General features: G+C 33.2%; 2 protein-coding genes and 1 pseudogene across 2 annotated transcripts; 2 read left to right on the forward strand and 1 right to left on the reverse strand.

Annotated features, from left to right (window-relative positions):
- The first annotated feature begins 2,345 nt into the window (after nt 1-2,345).
- Nucleotides 2,346-4,283, forward strand: LOC139871253 (putative ubiquitin-conjugating enzyme E2 38; annotated as a pseudogene).
- A 2,623-nt stretch (nt 4,284-6,906) lies between these two features.
- Nucleotides 6,907-10,673, forward strand: LOC139872283 (uncharacterized). Its single transcript, XM_071860122.1, has 13 exons — nt 6,907-7,343; nt 7,559-7,671; nt 7,760-7,816; nt 8,007-8,102; nt 8,342-8,412; nt 8,500-8,542; nt 8,615-8,695; nt 8,775-8,834; nt 9,053-9,103; nt 9,228-9,325; nt 9,519-9,567; nt 9,767-9,811; nt 10,037-10,673. Exons 1-13 carry the CDS (start codon nt 6,980-6,982, stop codon nt 10,436-10,438), a joined length of 1,530 nt encoding a protein of 509 aa, XP_071716223.1. The 5' UTR covers nt 6,907-6,979; the 3' UTR covers nt 10,439-10,673.
- Nucleotides 10,674-11,785: 1,112 nt separating this feature from the next.
- LOC139871787 (MLO-like protein 14) lies at nt 11,786-16,482 on the reverse strand. The gene is made up of 15 exons (XM_071859515.1): nt 15,813-16,482; nt 15,338-15,395; nt 15,014-15,234; nt 14,803-14,919; nt 14,617-14,677; nt 14,452-14,546; nt 14,080-14,154; nt 13,819-13,904; nt 13,670-13,719; nt 13,542-13,582; nt 13,270-13,440; nt 13,150-13,185; nt 12,990-13,057; nt 12,703-12,763; nt 11,786-12,399 (listed from the first exon to the last, which is right to left on the reverse strand). Exons 1-15 carry the CDS (start codon nt 15,942-15,944, stop codon nt 11,986-11,988), a joined length of 1,686 nt encoding a protein of 561 aa, XP_071715616.1. The 5' UTR covers nt 15,945-16,482; the 3' UTR covers nt 11,786-11,985.
- Nucleotides 16,483-24,125: the final 7,643 nt, after the last annotated feature.

Consider the following 24,125-nt stretch of genomic DNA (forward strand, 5'->3'; position numbering starts at 1 on the left):
GACTTTTTAAGATAGTTTTATTAAATATTTATTTATATATAATATTATATAGATCAAATCTTTAAATATAAACTATATTTACAATAAACATGAACAATTAACAATTATTAACAATATTATAAAAAATAAAATTAAAAATTTGACCGACTCTGACTGACTTTGACCGACTCTGACCGACTCTGACTGACTTTGACCGACTTTTTTCGAATTAGACCGACTTTTTTTGACTTTGACCGACTTTTTACCTTTGATCGACTTTTTAGCAACGACGCGTCGGTCATGCCTAAAAAACGACGCGTCAGCCGACTGGCCGACTTTTGCAACACTGGGAGGAAGTATGTCATAGTTGGTAGTGGTGTGTGATGGGGAGGAAGTGAAAAATAAATGGAGAGAGAAAGCTGATGTGGCGGTGTGTCTTGGGGAGGAAGTGCGTCGGGAGTGATCTTAATAACCCATAACAAAAAATCACGAGGTGATCCGTTGTTTCTAAATCATCATCACAAAGGGGGCATCTACTACTATGTAGATAGATACCCCTTTTGTCCAATTCAATACGTACACGTACCGGTAGTCTTTTCTTCATGGAATCGGGTATAGCAATGGTGGGGTTTGGGTTCATTCACAAATTATAGTTTCGGTGAGATTTTAAGAGGCAACTTCGGGTCTCCAATGACATTGTTCGGGAAGAAGATTTGGCAAGCTATTGAATGGATAAGCGCATACTACATTTGGAAGAATCGAAACAACAAAACTTTCGTGGAATTTCATGGTGTGCTCCGGTTACTCTTAGTGAAATCCAAGTCAAGTCATTTGAATGGATTTGTCTTAGATCCAAGGGAAAAAAATTCGATTGACTTACTTGGTTGAGTAGCCCGCACATTTATCTTTCGAGTTAGATCTTATATATTTGCCTTCTTTGCAACTAATTCATGTACTTTTTCATTTTGTAACTATGTCGTGATTGTATGTATAAACATTGTAAATTATAATTCGTGATTAATAAAATCTTCTAGCTTTTCAAAAAAAAATTTTTTTTTTTTTTGATTTATCAGATTACATAAGCCCAATAATATCTAAAAATACAGCAATCCAAACACCCATATAAACAAATTCATTTTATTAAAATATATGCATACACACATGCATACAGTAAAACCATTCAACTAAAACCCTATCGTTAAGCCTTTTACAGTTGTTCTAATTCGCATTTCAAGTCGTATACGATAGCTACCGGAGTGCGTAAAAACCCTAGCAGTTAGGTTTTGTCGATATTTAATCATCGTAAATAGTTTTGATCGAATGGAATCATCACCATTTACAAGCGACACGTACCGCTCAGAATTCAAAGTAATGTTTACTGTTTCAATCGCTATTTATGACTATGTATGCGTGTTTAATTTGAATTCTTTTCTGTATCTATTTTGATTATTATTTATTTATTTAACATGTAGTAGGAAAAGAGTATTTTCGGGAAGTAGTATGATTGGTCCTCTATATTAATCATAATAATAATAAATTATGAATAGTAATAATTTTGATAATAATAATAATAATAATAATAATAATATTGTTTTTAATCATAAAAACAATACTGATAATAATGATATTATTTATTGATACGTAGTATATTGTTTAAAAAGGATATTAATAATAATAATATTAATATAACAAATTAATGCGTAATTATTTACAAGTAATTGTTCGTGAATCGTCGGAATCATATAAAAGTTAGGTTTAAATTTAGTCGGAAATTTTCGGGTTGTCACAATTTCCACCGTCATTCTTTTGAATTACAACATGTCCCTTATCGACATTAATTACAGGTTCATTATTCTTGTCACAATCAACATCATTGTTCTTTTATTTGTCTCCTGCAACTAGGTTTGAAACCACAAGATTTCAAGCAAATGAGTTGGATGGAGTCGGCCCTATTCTTTGCAAGCCCAGAAAATCCCCATAACTGCTATTAAGAAACAAAACCGGCCCTTACCTCTGCTACTTTAAGGCAAAATCCAATTTTGCAATAAAATTGTTAATCGTAGATTGTCTACCTAGATAACAAAATACCATGAAATCAAACCACCTCCATTATCAGTCGTGACCAATTAATCTAAAGTCGTGATTATGAATTTATCGATCATGACCGAAGTAGTTCACACGGTCACAAATCCTTGCAGCGAGGGCAATTCGATATATATATATATATATATATATATATATATATATATATATATATATATATATATATATATATATATATATATATATATATATATATATATATGTTGTGAATATTTTCACAAGTACCTTATAGTCAAAGTCAAAACATTCCTCATAATGAATTTATGGGAAATTCATCTGGCTTGGAAAGTCTTGATTGTGACGAGCTTCTGAAAAAGTATGAAAGTTTCAAGAATTTTGATACGGCTGTGGATTTTTCAGATCATCTTTATGCGAATCAGAATTCATCGATAACGCAGGCAAGTTTGCATATTCTTTGACTTATTTCTACTCTTCATCCCTTTATATATATACATTCGTCATTTCATAAACATAATATTCACATGTTTCAGCTGCCTAAAAATTGGGCTAAAAGGATACAGGAAGAGTGGAGGATTCTTGAGAAAGACTTGCCTGGTATGCCTCACGTACTATTGACCCATTCATGAAAAATACTAGTAAATAATTAATTTTGACTTTTTTTTGGTGTGTGTTTTTGGGTTAAAGAGACAATATTTGTGAGGGTGTACGAATCGAGGATGGATATATTACGAGCTGAATTATTGGAGCAGAGGGGACTCCGTATCACGATGGTCTCTTCTTTTTTGATGTGTGTTTCCCAAGTAACTACCCAAATAGCCCTCCTGTAAGTCTTAATCTTTTTTTATTTATCTATGTGATGTGATACACACGTTAACTTCATGAGATATTTATATTTTCAACTTTTTGCAGCGCGTGCTATATCACTCTCGTGGTCTTCATATAAATCCAAATCTGTATGAAGATGGCAAAGTTTGCCTCAGCCTTTTGAACACGTGGCATGGGAGTCAACAGGAGAACTGGATCCCTGGCACTTCGACAATGCTCCAAGTTTTGGTTTCTATATAGGGTTTGATTTTGAACACAAAGTCGTATTTTAACGAATCCGGATTAGCAAGTTCGATTGGCACTGTTAGTGGAGAACGAGAGTCCTTGCTATACAACGAGCATATCCTTCCTTTATCGCTCAAGACAATGATGTATACCATGAACAAACCACCCAAGGTAAGATTTGAAGGTGGCAAACTGGGTGGGTCAGGCAAGTTTGGTAATCGGTCAAACACGTAAATTTTGGTTACCGTTGTAATTCGAAACATGCAGGTCAGGTTAGGTTGAATTGAAACACTTCTGTTACAAATTTTTTAAATTGTTTCACGCGACCAGTTCGTCAATCTTTATAAAATCCTAATAGTTTTATTATTACCGAGGTAAAAGAGATAACCTGGGCTGAAATTGCTACTCCTAACTAGGGGCAAATATAGAGTAGGCCTGGGGGCGTCTACCGTGCCCCCAGTGGATCTGAAATTTTTAAGCTTAAAATTTTGGATTTTTTTATTTTGCCCCCAACCCAAAAGTCAATGACCCAAAAGCCCTCCGTCTTTTACATTGTTAGACTCTTTGAAGAAAAAAGGTTGTATTTTCCCAAACGCCTCCATATTTTGCCCCCAACCCAAAAGCCATGACCTAAAAAGATGTATTTTGCTCAAAAGTCTCCATATTTTGCCCCCAACCCAAAAGCCCATGACCCAAAAGGTTGTATTTTCATGGAAGAATGGAAGGACAAAATTTACACCGAATGTGAACGCTTTTAAAAAAAATTTCGCCCCCAGTGAAAAAAGTTCCTAGTTCCGTCACTGCTTCTAAGCATGTTTACATCTACACCCACAAAGTTATTTATCTCAAAGTTATTCCTGATGCAGAACTTTGAGGATTTGGTGGTTGGGCATTTCCGTAAGCGTGTTCGTGATATTCTAATGGCATGTAAAGCTTACACAGAAGGTGTGCAAGTTGGGTGTTTTGTGAGAGGAGGTGTACAACATGTTGATATGTGTAACAATATGGGTAAGAATATGGGTTACAATAGCTGCTCACAGAGTAGTCTCAAGATAGATGTGACATCATATCTAAACACCCTTATAAATGCATTTAAGAAAATTGGTGCTAAAGAAGCTGAAGAATTTCTTCCTGTATCTGAAGAGGTGATTCGTCCGTTACCTACATCTGGTTATAATCATTATTGGTAAAAAGTTGCCAATGTTGGTTGCAATGACGTTTTATCTTTTGAACCTCGTATGAGTATGATATGTAATTATGTATATATGGGTTAGAGGATATTTTGACTAACTCTTTTCTAATGTTTAGTTTGAACCTTTTTTTTTTTTTTTTTACTTTTTATATATCGCCTTCGGAACCATATGTACCCAAGTTATTTTACCTATGGTTACAAATGGCAATTGGTATTTTAGACTGTTTTAACAATTATGTAGCTAAAAAATGTGTTTGTGGCAATTGATGTTTTTTTTGCCATTTATGTAACAATGGACGACCATGATGTCCTTGTGAGTCACTAAAAATGTAAAGGTCCTGTGTGTAAGTTTGTTGGTAGACATGACGTACAATTTAGGGAACTTGATTTTAGTGATCCATCTTTAAACCACGTAGATCCTGTACATTCATGGAAAGTGATTATTACATTGTTCTTTATAGCATAAACTAAACAAAATTGTGAATTGACAACTTGTACCATGTGCATTTGTGGGCTGGAACTGTGACCTCGGCAATGTTGAAGACGCAAGACGAAAGCAAATCGATCAGGATTTTGAAGACGGAGAAGAAGGCGAATAGGCCAGGACCTTAAAAAGTCGAGTTGGTCGAGATGATGGTTAACCAACATTGACTTAAATATAATTATTATGTTAAATATAAATATTTTAAACATATATATTTTATAAATAAATTGTTACAAATAAGATGATATGATGTTAGTTTAAATGATATATAGGTTCTTTATAATTATAGTGTATTTATTAATTTATCTTTTAAAGTATAATATGTAAGTCCTGTTTTTTCCAACTACTTTTTAAATGGGTTTCAAAATTTCATTTACACTAGAACAAGACTAAACAAAAAGTCGACTTTGACCCGACTTATGACTGATGCCCGACTTATTGGACGTTTTTCTACTAATCGGAATGGGATAGTCACCAAATAGCCGCATCAACAGCCACAACAGTTGTCACAACTGTCGTTTGCCCCTATGCCCAAAAGAATGGGCGAGTTCAAGTTTAAGTGTTCACTGATCGGGTATCTTTTTGTCTCGTGAATGAGTAGTCCGTAAATGATATCAACGGCTACGTGTTTTCATTTTCTGTTGACTTATATAAAACTGTAAACTTAGGTTTTAAAATTACCAATTGAGTTGCGCGCCATTGGCCATTTCTCTTTTATTGTTATCCTAAATCCTAAAAACCCTCTAAATTAAAAATTAATAATCCTAAATAAAAGAATGTCTCTTTAGATAATTTAATCGTTACATTATTCAATAATCTAATCTATCATTTAAGAAATTGATTGATAAATTATTGCATCGTCAAATAGTAAAACTAACTTCAACACACTATTAATGTACAACATATTGTGATGCGGATAACATTTGATTTTAAATATTTTAAAACAAATAATTATCAACCATCTCCATTGAGCTGAGTGATTACCGTCATTTTGGGTGTCAATGAGGTCTCGAGTTCGAGTTTCACTCGGAGATTTTATAATGCAATTTGTTTTGCAGTTGGTTATGAAGTCCTCTAAAAGCATCGATGTATGTCATATGGTAGTTGTTCCGGGATGCTTCCCAATGGTGACTACACACATCCTTTTCTTGCAAACTTTCTGCAATTTTCGTGCACTTAGTTAAAGCGACTCTGAGTGCCAGAGTTCTTATGTCGATGTTCTCTCGGATGATTCCAGCGTTTGTAGCCTTTTTGTGTGGATATGGGTTGCTCGTTGGCTCCGAGGTGGTTTGTCAGTGTTGCCCCGCCGGATTCTGTTTTGTACGCCATAGCTCCTTTATTTTCAGGCCTCATTCCTTCTACTTTACCAGGCGGCAAATACTTTTCAAGTATTCTGGTTGTTGCAGCAGATTTTGTGGCTGGTTTTTTGAGCTTTTCGGCCATGTTCTTGTTCGAGAGGTGGCTAGGTGAGTGGTATGGTAGTTTCTCTCTTTCGGCCGTTTACTTTTTAGCCGGAGTTTCTGTTGGTTTTTCTTCATGGTTTGCTCCACGGGCAGTGTTCTCATTAGTGACGTTCTCTCGTTTGGGGTTTGGTCTTTGGTGGCTGTAAGATTTTCCGGCTATTCTTCAGCGACATCTCTGGTGGGTGACAACCTTTTTTTTTTTTGGTTGTATTGTGTTGGTGGTAGTTGGCGTTCTTCTGGATACCGCCGTTTGTTTGTTTGTTTTCATTTAACAGTGTGAGTATCTACTCTCCATATGTTATAATTTTAGCTTTGGTTTACATCCTAGTTAAACGGGTTTCACCATGTTGGTGAGACTGTAGGTTTGTTTTGTTAGGTTATGAGTTGTTTTAGTTTCTTTATATCGGTTATACTTGGTGATTTTCATATCCGTTCTAATATACGCTATTACGTTTTTCCGTAAAAAAGAAAAGAAAAAACCTAGTCAATTTGTTAACCTTGCAAGTCTCAAATAGTAATTTTCTTTTTCAAGGTAAAAATTACAAATGCCTTTCATCCATAAGTTTAGGGGGGTAAACTGCTAATTCTTAAATCTCATGAATGTATTCCCTCCTGGTCCTTTTTTGTCCATAAACCCTTGACCAACCGCTAACCCTATAATTCCTCCCATACACAATACATATACCTAACCTCCGCCGTACTATATCGCCGGAAAACTTTTAAACCGTGTTTCACATCCTCGGCGTCATGGAAATTCACGGTTTCCAATACGAAACCTTATGCCCATTATCAATTACCGAGGTCTCCACCCCGCCGGCCACACCACCGCCGGAGCTAGATTCTTCCGGAGATACCGAACCTTATCTCGTGCTACGTAATCATATACCTATAACTTCGAATTCAACGCCGTTACCGGAAACTTCTGCGCCTGAGTTTTTCTCGCTCGATGTCGATGCCGACGGCGACGGTTGGAGAACGCCGACACCGCCGTTAAAACGTTCTCGGTTGGCCACTCCGTTACCTGACGAAGAAGAACCGAAGAGAAGCCTTGAAGCTGGTTGGTTTCGTGCTAATTGTAGATTTAATAGCCCTATGCTTCAGCTCCATAAAGGTAACTTAATTAGGGTTACGTTTTTTAATACTTTTATTCTATTGTTAATGCAGCTGAGTTGTTTTAATTGTTTGTTACAAAAGAATAAATATAATTGCTAGGAATTAATACTCCGTAGTTTGTTAGAAAATTAACTGAGATATGCATTCCTTTGATATTACTTCGTATTATTTTATTATGAATAGTTATAAAATTAAAATTATTCATGTTTGTAGAAATACTGGACTTTTGTGATTTTTTATCGCCAACTGCTGAAGAGCAGGTATCACGTAGCACAGCGGTCGAAAGTGTATCGGATGTTATAAAGTACATCTGGCCTAGGTGCAAGGTACTTTTTTTTTCGATTTATGATGTGAAAGTCACGGAGATAGATGCTGGAGAGAGATATATTCTGATGGTGTTTATTTGCATTGTAGGTAGAAGTTTTTGGTTCATTCAAGACAGGTTTGTTCCTTCCAAGCAGCGATGTCGATGTAAGATCATTTTATTATGCTTTACTGTAGCTAATTGGAATGTGATTAATGCTATGCATGCCACTTCTGCTATTCTGTTGCTTTTAGATCTGTAGCAATTTTTATGAAAATATTCCGAATTTGCTCGTAGTGGTTATAAAATGTTACTGTATTAGTTTCTTGGAGCTTATAAGTGCTTTCTTAACTGTAGATGGTGATACTAGATTCGAATATTCGAACTCCTCAAATGGGTTTACACGCTCTCTCTAGAGCTTTATCTCAGAAAGGCGTTGCAAAAAAGATTCAGGTGCTTTTTAATATTTGGTTAGATAATCAATGTACCACTATATATTTGTATATATATATTTGTTATAGGTTTTCCCTGTTCGGGTTACCCCCGTTTGGACGAGTTATTTTAACTTTGATGTACGCGGCTTATCCGGCCGAACCTTCCTCGGACACCTCAAGATTTGAACTTGCGACCTCTCGCAAGGAGTTCAGGTTGGGATGGTTATATATATACATACTTATTGTTAAATATATCAGGTGATTGCCAAGGCTCGTGTGCCGATCATTAAATTTGTGGAGAAAAGAAGCGGCATTTCATTTGATGTAAGGTTAGACAATCTAAATGTTTCTTTATAATTAAGTTTTTAACATGAGAGCTCTACTACTTTACTGAATACGTGTATTATCTACGACAGCTTTGATATGGATAATGGACCAAAAGCTGCTGAATATATACAGGTTTGTTTCTCGTATGTAAGAAATATGTAACTTATAAGGAATTGTCTATAAGCATACCCACCATTTTTCCAGGATGCTATATCTAAGTGGCCCCCTTTGAGGCCGTTGTGTCTGATCTTGAAAGTTTTTTTGCAACAAAGGGAGTTAAACGAAGTACGTGATACGTTTCTCTCCCATCTTATGTTACGTTATTTTTTTCAAAGTCATCATTAATGAGATCCAATTGGTGCAGGTGTATTCTGGTGGCATTGGGTCCTATGCGCTTCTAGCTATGTTAATCGCCATGTTGCGGGTACTTGTTTCAATTCTGATTATAAGACATTGAACACTTAATTTTCCTCGATTCATGCGATTTGTAATCCTTCATTAACGCGTTAATCTATTGATGTTTGTGTAATGGGTTTAATTTCTTTGATTATAGACCATCTTCATATTATTAGCTTTTTTGCATTTTGACAATTTTAGTTGTATTCTGCTGTATTGATTCCTGAGTTTTAAATGGTTGTACAGAATTCACTTGATACACATGTTTCCGCAGAACATAATCTTGGAGTCCTCCTGGTAGGATTTTTTTCTCCACGTCATGATTTTGTATGTTTTGAGCATTTTTGTTTTGAAAAATATGCATATTATATGGTAGGGACATTATTTTGTAACATTCTAGGAACTCTATTTTTGGGAGTAGGTAACGTTCTTTGATATGTATGGGCGTAAGTTAAACACGTCTGACGTCGGAGTATCTTGCAATGAGGGAGGTACTTTTTACTCAAAGAAGAGCAAAGGGTCAGAAACTTCTCTTATTTAGATGTTTTTAAAGAATGTGCCTTACCTTATCATATTACTATATTTTTTGAAATTTTCTTGTAATTTTTACAATAAAAACACGGATATGTAATAACATGAGTTTTGCTTCGAAGATACTTTGTTTCTTGTAGACTTATTAATTTTTAATTTCTATATGTTTTTCTACATACAGGTTCCTGAATGCAAACAGACGGTCACTGATATCTATCCAGGATCCACAGGTAATAATATATCTTTCGTTTCTTTGTTATTACTAAGTTTTTATGTTTTTTTTTCCTTCAAGAAAACGGATATCGAAGGTTACTCCATTTGAAACTATCTAGAATTTAATTTGATTGCCAGCTTTACTTCCACGTAGTGATAATCAATTTACTTTTAACCGAATTATAATTAGTTTTCTTTTCATATTCAATGATACAGGCGCCGGATAATGATATAGGCAAAAATTCCTTCAACTATTTCCAGGTTAGTGAGTGTTCGAACTTTGAGTTTTGCAGTAAACTGTAACATACTTTATGTCCGATTCTTGATCTGGGAAAAGTGTATATCAACGTTATCAATTATGGAACTCTTCATCTGAAGATGTATTTTAACATTTAACATTTGTCTAATGTATATTTTATTTGGTACATAGTCTATGTATGACAACTAGTAAACTGTCTAAAAGTAATTACGGTTTATCTGCTTCAGATTAAATCTGCATTTGGAATGGCCTGCTCGACGCTTACAAACGCGAAACTCATTATGAGTTTAGGCCCTAACTGTAGCATCCTCGGTACCATTATACGACCCGACAAGGTGTTGTTGGAGCGGAAAGGTGGTTTAAACGGTGACGTAACATTCACCAAACTCCTTCCTGGAGCTGGAGACGTGTTGCAAAACAATTTCGGTGAACAAGGAGGACTTTTTTGTAATTGGAACCTGGACGATGAAGAACCGTTGCCCCGGGGAAAGGATATTGTTGGAGATGATGATGTCACTAAAGGGAAAAAGTCAAAGAAGGTGGTCAAGGTGAAGAAGACGGTTAAAATCCAAAGGACCAAGAAAGTTATTAGCAATAAAAGAAAGAGAGTGACAGAAAAGGAGAGCTGAATAATATATGGAGATCTATTTTTATTCATTTATGTGAAAAGAAAAGTTACCTGACCTTAAATTGGGTTCGTTCGTATACATGGTTATCTGGGATAGTGTGCTCGTAGGAGTATCAGAGAAATCATGGTCAGATTTTGTTGTTAAATTTATTTTAATTTTACTGTTGATTCTTGTGTACACTACTAGATTTATTGGTAGTTGTTATGTTCTGGTTAGATATAAAGTTATTTCATTATTTGTTCTGCAACCATAAAGATGTTATTGATAAAATGATAAGTAATGAATTTAATAGAAGTTGGAGGTATCATAAGAGTGCTCCCAAACATGTCTTCCAGGACTAACCAACCATTTAGCGCCACATCAGCACCTCCATCTCACTTCCTTCCTAGTACTAAACTCAGGACTAAACACTTCCAACAAAGACACTCATTCCTCACAATATTGGGACTCACATTTATTATTTTAACTAAATTAAAATACTTTTGTTATTATTAATATTATAATTATAATTATAATTATAATTATAATTTGCTGAGAATGGACGAGTGGAAAATGTTTACAAAATCCCGTCCACAAATATGCTGAGAATGGACGAGTGGAGAGACGGAGGGGTGTGGGCTGGACCTGGGCGGGCCCTGGGCGGAGGTGGTGCCATCGGCGCCCAGCCTGGGCGGAGCTGGGCGGCTTTCCTGGACGCACCGTTGGGAGCACTCTAAGAGATACCTCCAACATTATATATGCATTGACAAGCATCTTAAAACTACGGACTTTAGAGGAATAATACGTCATAGTTTATCATAGTTTTCAAAACGAACTACACTCGATTCTAAATCATTGACAATGTAAAGGATAATACCGGACATTTGGTAGTTACAGATTTTATCATCTCAAATCATCGGTTATTATCAATCAACGATACTATAATTGTCCAATTCAAATTGCGTTAATATATAATTTCAACATAAATGACGATGTAAATGGGATCAAGTATTGTTGTACTGATTCATAAATTTCCAGTAATGCAATGTGGTAGGTACATTGTTTGGTTGATGGTAGTCAAATAGTAAGCTGATCACGTGCAGATTAATCTTTTAATACGAAAAAATAGGTATTCAATAGATCTTTAGGTAATTTGAATTGTCATTGCAAAATTGAAGATTTATTAAAGTGATATGATACGTCTGATCTCGTTTTTATCTTTAGTTTTGGCACAATAATTAAAAATAACCAAAACTTCAGTTATCCTATTTTTTAAAATAAAAAATTTTATGAAATAAAGTAGAAGAAATAGGTACTTGAGTCACAGAAAAAAATAAGGATAATAGTTGAATAAAGTCAAGAGCCAAATAGTCAAAAGTTATGTGGTTGTAGTGTGTGCAACGCATAATTTTTATTTTACTTTCAGTATAAATATCATCACCTTTGCTATTCTTCTTTTCATACTATATAGGATAGGATAGGATAAATCACGTTCCTATAAGTTATAACAAATCGCCTACCTGAACATATTAACAGAGACAATAAAGACTTCAACAAACTGTTAATCTTTACTTTAATTCTCGCTGAGGTGGCAACGACGATGATCTGGTAATAATTTCCGGCACAAAGCTTGGAGAAGCTGCAGACGAGACAGATGCACAAGGTCGAAGGAGAGGTGTACCAACTCGACTCGAGGTTTCGTTAGCACCAAACGGAGAATCCAAAATACCTGTCATTATGACACGATGTTGTGGTAACTCGATTTCAAGACCCTCGCCAGGTGGCGTTCCGTTTCGTGGACTATCTAGCTCATGATGGTCAAATTCTTCTACAGATATCACAGTGCTTGTATCTGTGTGAACCGTTGAATCGTCACCGTATATGCCTAGCCGCCTTCTTCTTCGTCTAGCTTCCTTACCCCATCCATGGATCGTATCTCGTATTCTTTGTGGAATCAATGCAGCTTTGTAATTAGTACCCATCTGCAAAACCAATAGAGTTCAGAAATATAAAAGACCCATAATGCCCTTATAAGATTTGCCATGAATACTTCTTAACCTTTTAAATATGGATTTTGCTAACTTCTCTTATGGACGGTTATGGTTGTCGTTAACATGCATTGTATTATTGTACGTAGCGGTTATCAATCATTTTCTAACCGACGGTTATGAAATTGTACAATATTAAAAAACGTGTTAATGACAGCCCAAAATCCAATAAATACATATAATCGTCCTCTCGATTTATAATTATCGGTTTTTTAAGGTAGATAATCATAATCATACCTGGGTAACGAGTGCGTAGAGTGGTAGGGTACTATAGCTGCATAAGAATTGGCCGAGAAACCTAGACGGCCGGAAACAAGACACGAGAATAGTTATAATAATTCACTTTATACTAAAAACAAATGGAATAGTTTTTTATTATAATTATAAGTTTTGCAAATTTAAAAAATGGAAAAGAAATAAATAATGAAGTGGTTGTAGGAAGATCAAACCCAACCCGCCAGGTCCGCCCGTTTTACCACCCCTACTCAACATGTATGAAGTGCAGAATGGAAAGATATGCGTACCCCAAAATTAACCGTATATACACCACCGTGTGGTTCTTGATAAAACAAGAATTGTATCCAAATTGCCACTGGAAAGTGAAAAGGGCAAGTATAAAGCGCAGTTCATATATAGCAAGTTTCAAAATCAAATGTAGTTGTAAATTCAAGATAAAGTAATTACCCAAAACCAAAAGAACGAAGCCAGCTCAAATGCGTTCTGCATAGAAATTTGTCAGAAGTTAGTCAGAGAAACCGATCCTAATTAAAAAAAATTACAGTATAAAATAAATACGATGCTGACCTGGAAAAGAATGAAATGTATTAATTTGAGCAATAGTTCGGGCTTTTTAAACCAAAAAAGTTCATCTCGAGGTTTTAACCTTGCTTCTGTATGATACCCAGTAATTCCAGCACTCTCGAGTGCCAACGTAGCTATAACATGTTGTAATTTTGTCCCCACAAGTAACACAAGCTGAACATAAAACACACAAATCCGAGTTTTTCAATCTGAGTTGCAACTATATAACAAACTACACTCTTATTACTTGATAGGATCGAAATACATGTGCTTACGGTAATTGGAATAATAGCAATCCAGAAATAAAGATTTGATCCTGCAAGACAGATATAATGACGTTATATATTTGTATGTTACAACAAGAAATATGTGAAAAACGTATGTAATTTGTTAATGTATCGACCTTTCACATTAAAGAGCATAAAAGCAACAACAAATCCCCAAAGTGGGCCACTGCAAAGAATCAACAAACGTAAGTGTTTTGCAATGTTGTGATGGTAGTACGGTACCAAATTTTATGTTTACCGTGTTGAATAAAGAAAATTTCGTTACCTTACACCAACAATTCTTTGAAATTCTTCTTCCATAGAACGAATCATATAACTGTGAAAATCATATTTTGATGTGAGGTTGTGATTCTGCCAGAAAATAAGACAACCAAACAAACAAAGGTGAAGAATGAACAAAAATTTGAACCTACAATATGCAAGACAAATGTGAAATTATTCAACCACTACATATAAACAAAAGCAAATATAATTTACTACACAATTTAATGACGTAAAGTACATGCTTAAGCTCAAGTTTTCATACCAGGATAAAGGCTTTACGCAGCGTAAGGTAATCAGCACGAACAACCGAACGCCCAAATTGGCGAAATAAGCATATCTGTACAACAACACAAAAAAGTATATCACCAAATAGTACTTGGGGCCTTGGGCACACATTTCAATATATATAGTTTCACAACAAACTATCATCTATAGGGAAAAAAAATGATTTTTCTAACGATAGTCTTATGGCTATCATTAATATGCAAACAACGCTTGTACACTTTAATAACTGCCAATTAAAAGTCAAAATTAACAGATATGTACACGTTTTTTTTGCACGTTAACGACAGCCCTAAAGGTTGTCCTCATAATTTTGTTTAAAAAAAATAGGAACCGAAAGAGTTGTACGCACCATCCAAGTATACAAACGATTTCTAACCAAAGGATTTGATGTGTGAAATTTTCCAAATGTCGACTGTCTCCGCAATGTCTCATTTCTTGATATATCTGCATGAGAAAATAAGTTACTTGGATATTTTAATAATTAAATAAATAAATAAAAGCAAGTATATGATACCAGTTAGCACGTCATGCCGATCGACTTGTGCTTCATCCTCCCATCTCCTCCAACTGTGAATCTGGCAAAAGATTAATTGATACATGAATTTACCAAAACAAAACAATCAACATGACATGTTCACAATTTTTCATATTATGTTATCTTCTAACAACCGTTTATTTATGAATAAAGTGAATATGTAACCTTCACTACAGCAAGAAGCATAGTTAAGCAGCTGTAAGATACATGAGTAATCGCCATGACAAAAATAAACCGATGTAACTGTTCAAGGCCTTCATATGATACAAAAGGTTCATAATCCTGTAATTTTATAATGTAAAACAACTTAATCATAAATAATACAAAAAGGATACACAAACTCATGAAATAGAGATTGCAAATTAACATGACTCACATTTTTACACGTGTTCAGATTCATTACATTCAATACTCTCCTATGAGGATAACCAAAATTAGTCAAAAGTTTCCGCTTATTACCCTCCACTTGTTCATCAACCTCCGATTTGGTACACGGAGCAAATACACTATCATAAAACTTCGAGGGGACACAAATGTTTGATATAACGCTAGACGTGGCTGTAAGAAGAAGAGATATAAAACCAAGAAGCATCAACTCTGCACATAAGCAACAAAACATGATTCTCGGAACGGTTTATTTCACTTATCAATTATAAATTTCTTAAAATAAATCATGTATAGCAGCAAATTACCAACATACCTTCTTTCATTTTCTCCACAGCAGCAAGCAATGGTTTCCGATTTGTTTTCTTCAACCACTGGCATAACGAAACAAATTTTCAGGAACAAATATTATATATAAATTCAAACCTAAATGTTAGAACTATACAAGTTCCAAGCAATTATATTTAGGTGTCAAGAAATAGTCATTATATATCTTGTGTAAATATTAATATTAATATACTGCACATAGTTGGAATATATGTTGTTAATTAGCACAAATAATGAACATAAGTTGATGTTGGTGCTTAAAATAGGATGGCTTAAAGAGTCTAAATAAAGACAGACATAAACTTCCTCATAATTCATATTCCATCCATAAAGTATTCATACCACCAATAATCTCGGATTTGCATATATGTTCACAGGGGTATTATATTCTTATAGAACTAACATCTCAAATTTATCAAAATAGGTAATTTAGGGTACTTTGTATTAGGATGATGAACACTTACATTACTTAAACGATGAATTGATCTTTCCACAAGCAAAGAAACGACAACAAAAATAGTCAAAACTGTAGCTACAGACCATGTTGGAGTCAAAGCCAAAGATCTTGATTCTTGTTTGTCAACCTCAGATGACATTTTTTCACAAATTATTACCACTTTACACCACACTAATACACTATAATAAACACCATCTAAAAGTATTATAATTTCTGTAACCCAGAATAAAAACTCATGATTACTAAACACCTCATAACCCAAGTCTCACAATGCAAGATTTGTGCTAATTCTTTAATGTGATCTCTCACAGACCTTTCGTCGAACAGGTTCAACAGTTAATACAGTGCACTCTTGAGCAAAGTAAGATTTGCACTTTCAAAATCTAACTAATTTGTATTTGTATCAAGATTTGAAAGATTCAAAGACAATCGAGAAAAGGTTAAAACTTTGAAAAGAATCTTTACTGGTTTCTAAGATACCCAACTCTTTCTTTTTCACTCTGTAACAAAAATAATACTACTATTATATAAAATTGAATAGTTTGATTTAATTTTGAAATAAAGAAATATGTGAAGTACAGTTAAAAGGGGTTTCTTAGCAACTTCGGTTTGGTAGATTTACTGATGAAGCACCAGCTATGGCGTCCCTTCTCTCTCTCTCTGATATATACAGAGAGGATTTTAGGGGCGGTCTAAATTTGAGCGTAATTAACGGAAACGACGTCGGTTGGTCATACACGGAGTGTAGTTTTAGACTATTGTGATTTCATTGTTTTTCGACAAAATTGTCCGTTTCGTTCCTATGTTTTTCACTTTTTACTCGTTTCATTCCTGTGTTTTTTCTTTCTGCATTTTTCATCCTTAAAAGCATTAAAGTCCCAATTTCATCCCTCACTCTAACGAAGGTTAACTGAGTCCGTTAAAACTATTCACAAGAACTATCTACGTAATTTTCAACTAATTAAATTAAAAAATTAATTCATTCTTACTCTCACGAATAACTATGTAATCCCATCTGATGATAAAAAGTCATTTCCTAGTGAAGTTGTTGGTATTGGTAGTGCAACAATAAAGTATGGCTTGGATAGCATAACTCAAAGTCTAAGTCAAACATATAATAAGAATGAAACTTGAACTTACAGGAGCCCGAATTTGAGAAGATTGTTGACAAATGGAAATATTTTACGAAACCGTCCGTCAAGTAATGTGTCTGTAGCGTGGGGTCAAGATGTTAAAACAAGTCAGATGGATAACGATAATGGGAGTACGAGGTCAAGTTGTTCGAATGATAAGAGACGTGAAGAGAGGTTATTAGACTATTGTAACATCTGTTTAAGTCAGGCACTAGAAGCCAAGCTCCAATCGCATATGTGGCAGGTAACATTACTTGTGGTTCTATAACTATATCTATCTAAATATCGTGTAGTAATTCTCGCTTAGTGAAGTGAATGGAAAAAAAAAAAAAAAAAAAAAAAACAACTCATGCTTTCAGCAAATGTGGCATTCAATAGCTTTACTGATTTGAAGCTTTATAAGTTAAAGCCATAAGCCAAATCCATGTTCGCTTTAGAATTATGTTATCAAAAATTATGTTATAATTCTTCTATTGATTAAATTGAAGTACGGACCTTATTCTTTTTAGGTTGCAGTATTCGTTGCAAGTGACCCGAAATCCAATTCGATTTTTGTAATCCAATTTGATTTTCCTTTAAATGTCACACATCATGAGAGGAAGAATGAATTGATTTTTGTAGTTTGGTTAGTTGAAGATTACTTGGATAGTCCCTGTGAATAGTTTTAACGGACTCAGTTAACCCTCGTCAGGGTGAGGGATGAAATTAGGACTTTAAAATGCTTTTAAGAATGAAAAATGCAAAAAATAAAACACATGGATGAAACGGACAAAAAGTGAAAAACACATGGACGAAATGGACAATTTTGTCTTGTTTTTCTATGCCCCTTGAAAATTTTACACCCTAAAAAGAATTCATTTTTCATTAAGTTATGTTTTCATAATATAATTTTTATTTTAATAGTGAAAAGATAAAAAGAAGTGTAAATAAAGAAAGAGAGGTAATTCTCACACACCATTTTTTGATCTATCTACACTTTTATTTCATAAAATCACAGTTATGCCTCTAAAGAGTTGAAATTATATTATTATTTTAAATATAATTAAGGGTAAAATGGATATTAATTATACATGGATTAAAAGTGGTGTATGAGGATCACCTCTTAAAAGAAAGTAGTATTCAAGTACATTTTTAAAATAAAATATAAAGAAAACTTTCATTACATTAGAAAAAGTTGTCGTTTGCACGAATTAAACTACATACTCACATGACAAACTCACTAAAATTAAGTTTAAGCCTTAGAACCTTAGTTAAAAATCATTTTATCTTGTTATTGATGGGTCAAGCTCTGAAAAAATCTTTCATATCATGGATAATTAGATTAGAGGTGTCAAATTGCACATGTGAAGCACATTACTAGCCAAAAATATTTGGCTAAGTTACTTGGTGTGATAACTTTTTTACTTGTACAGTTTTAATTTAATACGGAGTATATTTTACAAAAATTTTAAATATATTTAGTGATGTTTTATTAAAAATTATTGTTAATGATCACCTTTTTATCGATCAAAACATGAAACTAGACATGTCTCCATCAAAGCCAAGAGTCTTTTCAAATTATGCTTAGGGTTAAAGTCAAAAATAGGTTACAAACTTACACAAATGTACCGATGTTGTTCACAAACTCATTTTCGTCCTACTGTCGCCTACAAACTTATAAAAAATGTGCTGATGTTAACATTTCGTTACCGGTTACCTGCTGAACCGGTAAAGTTAATTATTTAACATTTTTTTTATTCTCTTTGTATGTCCCGATGTCACCCATATACTTTCAGTTGTGTCCCGATGTCGTCCATATATTTTAAGTTCTGTTTCGATGTAGCACCGACGTGTCATGACTACTTAGTAGCCACGTAATCAACCATTTTGGTTGACGGTTAAAAAAAGTATTTTGTTTATATTAGCACATTTTTTATAAGTTTGTAGGCGACAGTAGGACGGAAATGAGTTTGTGGGCGACATCGGTACATTTGTGTAAGTTTATAGCCTATTTTTGGTTTTAACCCTTATGCTTAACGGGTCAATGGAACAAATTTTGTTATTTTTGGAAAGAAATAAAAAAATCGATAATACTATTAAAATTATAAAAATTTATACTTTTCTTTGTTGTGGATGTATATGTATTATAGTTATGTTTTACATGTTGCATTATGTTTTAGATTTTATTTTTCAAATGTCCATGGTGTATGATAGTTACTATTACAAATAATTGAAAGTTTCATACATATATACATGCATACAGTACATTATAAGAGCACTTTTTAGGGGAGTGTTTTTCATATGTCAATCCCTTGCCAATTTCAAGCAACCATTAACAGTGGTGAGCCTAGTGTGTAATTTGTGTAGTCACATAATACTACTAGTTTAAAATTTTTATATAGAAAATAATCTTTAAATTGTAAAGGACACCACTAAATGTACTGCATGACCCCATATATTTTTCAGATGTATAGTTTTTTTCTTTGAGTTGTATAGTACACCACTAAATTTAACTAATCGGACAACATATATTTTTCGAATTTATAGTTTTTTGAAGGTAAAAATTACTGAAATAACATTAAAATATAATTAGTACTCGAAAAAAATTTCGAGACCCCATTGAGCCTGATCCTGGAATCGCCACTACCCATTGAGAGTGTGTTGTTAATCATTTGCCAAATCCCTTTCGCCATTCATTTCGTGAAATTGAAGCATAAACTAGCACAAATGATTTATCTACTTGTACATTTTACTTTTACATTGGTGCTATTATTTAATTAATTATTTTTTGATGGTTAAGGAATGCTGTAATCGTTGGAAGTGATATGTGATGGGCTAGATCACTTCCTATGGTTACTTTACCGTTGTTACCCGCTAGTTACCCGTTATTATCCGCAACTAACCATAGACACGGTTTAATTACCCGTGTTAGTTACAGGCATCCAACATGGATTTGGCGAGAGTTCTATATGCATGTGGGACCCTCAATGCTTTAAATTGTTTATACTATGTGTTATATTTTTTGTACATTGTTAGTTATGATAAGCAAGGTTGAAGAAATCAGAACTCGGGGAGTTGTCGGTGGGACTATTTCTTGGAGTTCTCGGTGGTTGACTTTCGTTGACTTTTGGGATAATTTTTATGATACCTGAGAGTTGATCGATTTTTGGACGAGAAACTCAATTTATCGGTCGTTGACCGTTTAAACTGGTCGTTGACCGATTTTTTTGCCGATTCCAAAACGAGAACTCGGCAGCAACTTCAAAACGATTTCTCGGCGAGAACTCGGCCGATTTTTTCGATTTTTGCAACCTTGATGATAAGGAGTGTTTAGTTTTATGATTTAATGGGTTAGTTAAAGAATATGATTGTTGATTTAACGCTGATGTGATAGTTAAAAGGATGAATAATGTTAGTCACGATAGGAAGTTTCCATAGTGATAGGAAGGAAATGAGATGAAAATAGTGATGTGTAGCTGATGTGACAGTGTGTTAATATGAAGAAATATATCATGATCGAGAATGCTCGAATGCGTAGAAATATAAAAATAATACTCCCATATTTTATAAAGCTTCATACACACAATATAAAAAATTACAAATAGGCTATATATTTTCTCAAATGTTCTAATATATGCCATTTACCCATTTTCGTCTCATTGTCGGCTTTGTACTTTCAAAAAGTGTTTAAATGTCAACAAGTGGTTACCAGTTACCGATACAACCGGTTAAAAGAATATTTTTTTCCCGAAAAGCAAGAATATATTAACGCAAACCCACTAAGGGGGGAAACCCGTACAACTAGAAATAAGACCGACATAAAAACGAACAAGGAAACACACGAAACACAAAACTCGATTACAACAAAGTTGCGGAGAAAGCAACTTCAAAATTCTACGCTATACAAGACAAGACCATGGATTCAAGATCCAACCTAGCCAATCTAATCTTCGATTCTTCATACGATTAAAAAAGTTACATGTAAATTTTTATTTTTATTTAAATGTGACGTGGACTAAATATAGTATAACAACCCTCACTTTTCCATACTTGATTTGACTAATTTGCCCGTAGGGTTGTTATTCGTACATAATATATGATTAAAAGTGACGTTGACCAAATATTTATTTTTAGTCGACACGTTTTGTTAACTAAAGTTTGTACTAATTATATAAAATAACTTTAGTTAATATTAACATTAATGTGTATTATATATAAAACTATATGTAACATAATTATTAATTAAATGATAAGTTATTTTAATCATTATTTATATTTTTAGCTTATAAAAAAAAGAAAAAAGATTTTTTTTATATAAATTAAATAATGAGCTCATGAATTTTGACTAAATATTTTCAAAGACAAAAACTTATTAAAAACATTTTTAACATGTTTTTTTTTGGTCAAAATTGGCACCTTTATTTTATTTTATTTTTTTCTTTTCACCAACCATTTTTACCTATATATACATGGCTCCTCATTCATTTTTTCTTGCCAAAAATAAAAACTTAAGTTATTCTCTCAAAACCTTGAAGAAAATTTGAGGTACTTTATATTTTTATTATTTTTTTTAACATTGTCGATTATATTTATATTTATTGTATATTCTTTATAAAATTTGAAATTAATTATGTTTATATGCTATAATTAGTATTATAAGTATTATGATGTATAATTTTTTTTTATAATTTATGGAATATTATTTATAATTAAATACGAATTATGTAGTATTTAAACGTAAAAATAATGTAAAATTCGTAATAAATATTTTTAACCAAAAATAAAATATATATAATTTTTTTATAAGTTTATAAAACTTATATAGATCAGCAAAAATTATAAAAATAATTACTTGGGTTGAATTGGTAATTATTATATAATTAAACTCTATTATTATGTAATTCGAAGGTAAATTAAGAATAAATATAAAATATTAAAAAATATTTTTTTAAATATTTTTCTATAGGTTATTAGACTGATAGAAACTTATAAAAATTATAAAAATAATTGTTTGGATTTATTTAGTAATTATGTAGAATTAAAATTGTTTTGTGAATAAATTAAGGGTAAAAACAAAAATAAATACAAAAATATAACAAAAATGTTTTCTTAAATTTTTCTACTGATTTATATGATTAACTAAGACTATAAAAATTATGTATATAATTTTTAGATATTTAATTAATTATTTAGACATTTATGGATAATGTTTGATTAATAAAACACTATTATTTTTGAAGTAATTTATGTATTTATTTAAAGGTAATTATATTATATATATAATACATACTAAGGTATAATAACTAAATATTAAATAATACTTAGGTTATATTACCACATATATAATTATTAAGTATATTAATAATTCGTTGTGTGTATACACCTATAACGTGAAGGTTATAATTAAAAGATAATGTGCACTTTATACGAACCTCACCGCTACTTACGGCCTAGGGTGGTCTTTGTTGCCGTATGTGAACCGCTTGTGGATCTCGAATGCCAAGACTTAGATTCTGGTCAAGAGTCCTGGGCGCCCGGTAACAACAGATCATCAGAGTGACTTACTTGATAGCAACGAGGTTTGGATAAAGTTGTACAACTCTTTGTGAAGGATTATAACCCGAACTTCCTAAACTATAAATATACTATAAGTGAAAGCTTTCCATAAATAGTAGGTTTCTGAAATTAGAAACTTTTGAGAAATAGGAACTTTTCTCGAAAACCGTCACTATTAATATAGTTGCTATATTAATAAACATACTTTTTGTCTGTTAGAACATAACTGACTAAACGTTATATCTCTAGGTTGAGATCTTCGTTACTTACTTCCGTCATTTCATTTCTTTGTGGATTATCTTCAACTGCTATTTAAGGTGAACTTTATAGCCCCGTTTTTACTATTTCATAACTGTTTACAACTTGGGGTGAGACATATGCTTGCTTTTAAACTATTTTACGCTTAGACACTAGGCATGAGAAAATTTTTGGTAATACCGAAACCGGACCGGTACCGTACCGATACCGGTACCGAAATACCGTACCGACGGTATTCGGTACCGGTATCGGTTCTTGGTTTTGGGAAAATTCGGTATCGGGAAATTCGGTATCGGTACCGGTTCGGTATAGGGAAACCGAATTTGAATACCGATTTATGAAAACTACAAGATTTTGTGAGTTTTAGTTGATGAAACATGTGAAGATAAAAAAACTTATTAGGCGACTGTTAATAACACAAATAGTACTTGTTAAACTGCTCACATTGAACATACATTTTGTTTAAATACATGGCCAATAGTACCATGTATAAATATAAATTCATGCTTAATTTGTGCGAGACATATGAGCCCAAGCTTTCCTATTGCCCATGACCATCAAAGTGTCAGATTTGTGATATATAAATTTCAAAATTCGAGTATGTTAGTGTTATTAATTATTTAGTTAAAGATCAAGAAATTATCACCCTTTTCCAGCATGGTATATGATTCTGGGAATTTTCATAGATTGTCACAATGTTTTTTTTTTTTTGAAAGGCCAAGCATAATATATTATATATTATACAAATGAAAATAAAGGTACAAAGAGGACTCATACTTGAGAATAGTATGAGTCGAAATAAACACAAAGGTTACAAAGTACATGGGAACATTTAGCCTATACAACAACTAGATCACGTGTGACTGTCGCAATGTATATTCAGTAACCTTGGAGTCTATATATTTTATATTCTTCAAGATTAGGAACATCATATATTTGTTGTATTCTTTATTTCATATCATGTTATCCGTATAGTTGAACAATTTTTTTTCTACATCCAATAGTGCATATTCAGTTGGCTTCCCTTCATGTGAGCTTTTAGCTCTTAACAGAAAATATAATTGTGTAGTGAACCGAACTCAAAGAACTTGATATCTTCAAGTGGATCATTTTTGTATTCTTATACTACCATTTATTAAGCGAGCATAAGTACCTATTAGTGTGCATTTTTTGGACTACCTTAAAATTGAAATGAATAAACTGATGACGAATTATTCGAGCTGAATTCGGTTTCAATCGGTATAATACCGAAAATACCAGTACCGGTACCGAATCGGTACCGTATCTTTATTTCGGTTCCGATTTCGGTTCTTAATTTTGAACAATTTCGGTTTCAGTACTTTCAGTTTCGGTACGGTTCGGTACGGTACTCGTACCGATCTCATCCCTATTAG

This window comes from Rutidosis leptorrhynchoides, chromosome 10 (assembly GCF_046630445.1).
Source record: "Rutidosis leptorrhynchoides isolate AG116_Rl617_1_P2 chromosome 10, CSIRO_AGI_Rlap_v1, whole genome shotgun sequence".
Taxonomy (NCBI): domain Eukaryota; kingdom Viridiplantae; phylum Streptophyta; class Magnoliopsida; order Asterales; family Asteraceae; genus Rutidosis; species Rutidosis leptorrhynchoides.

Bases quoted from the DNA above. Each gene is read 5' to 3' on its own strand.
- LOC139872283 (XM_071860122.1), top strand. From the start codon at position 6,980: ATGGAAATTCACGGTTTCCAATACGAAACCTTATGCCCATTATCAATT. The intron at 7,344-7,558 runs GTAACTTAATTA...TCATGTTTGTAG, and splicing joins TATGCTTCAGCTCCATAAAG to AAATACTGGACTTTTGTGAT. The intron at 9,326-9,518 runs GTCAGAAACTTC...TTCTACATACAG, and splicing joins TACTCAAAGAAGAGCAAAGG to GTTCCTGAATGCAAACAGAC.
- LOC139871787 (XM_071859515.1), bottom strand. From the start codon at position 15,944: ATGTCATCTGAGGTTGACAAACAAGAATCAAGATCTTTGGCTTTGACT. The intron at 14,920-15,013 runs GTGAGTCATGTT...ATAAAATTACAG, and splicing joins ATCTGAACACGTGTAAAAAT to GATTATGAACCTTTTGTATC. The intron at 14,678-14,802 runs GTTACATATTCA...ATCTTTTGCCAG, and splicing joins TGCTTCTTGCTGTAGTGAAG to ATTCACAGTTGGAGGAGATG.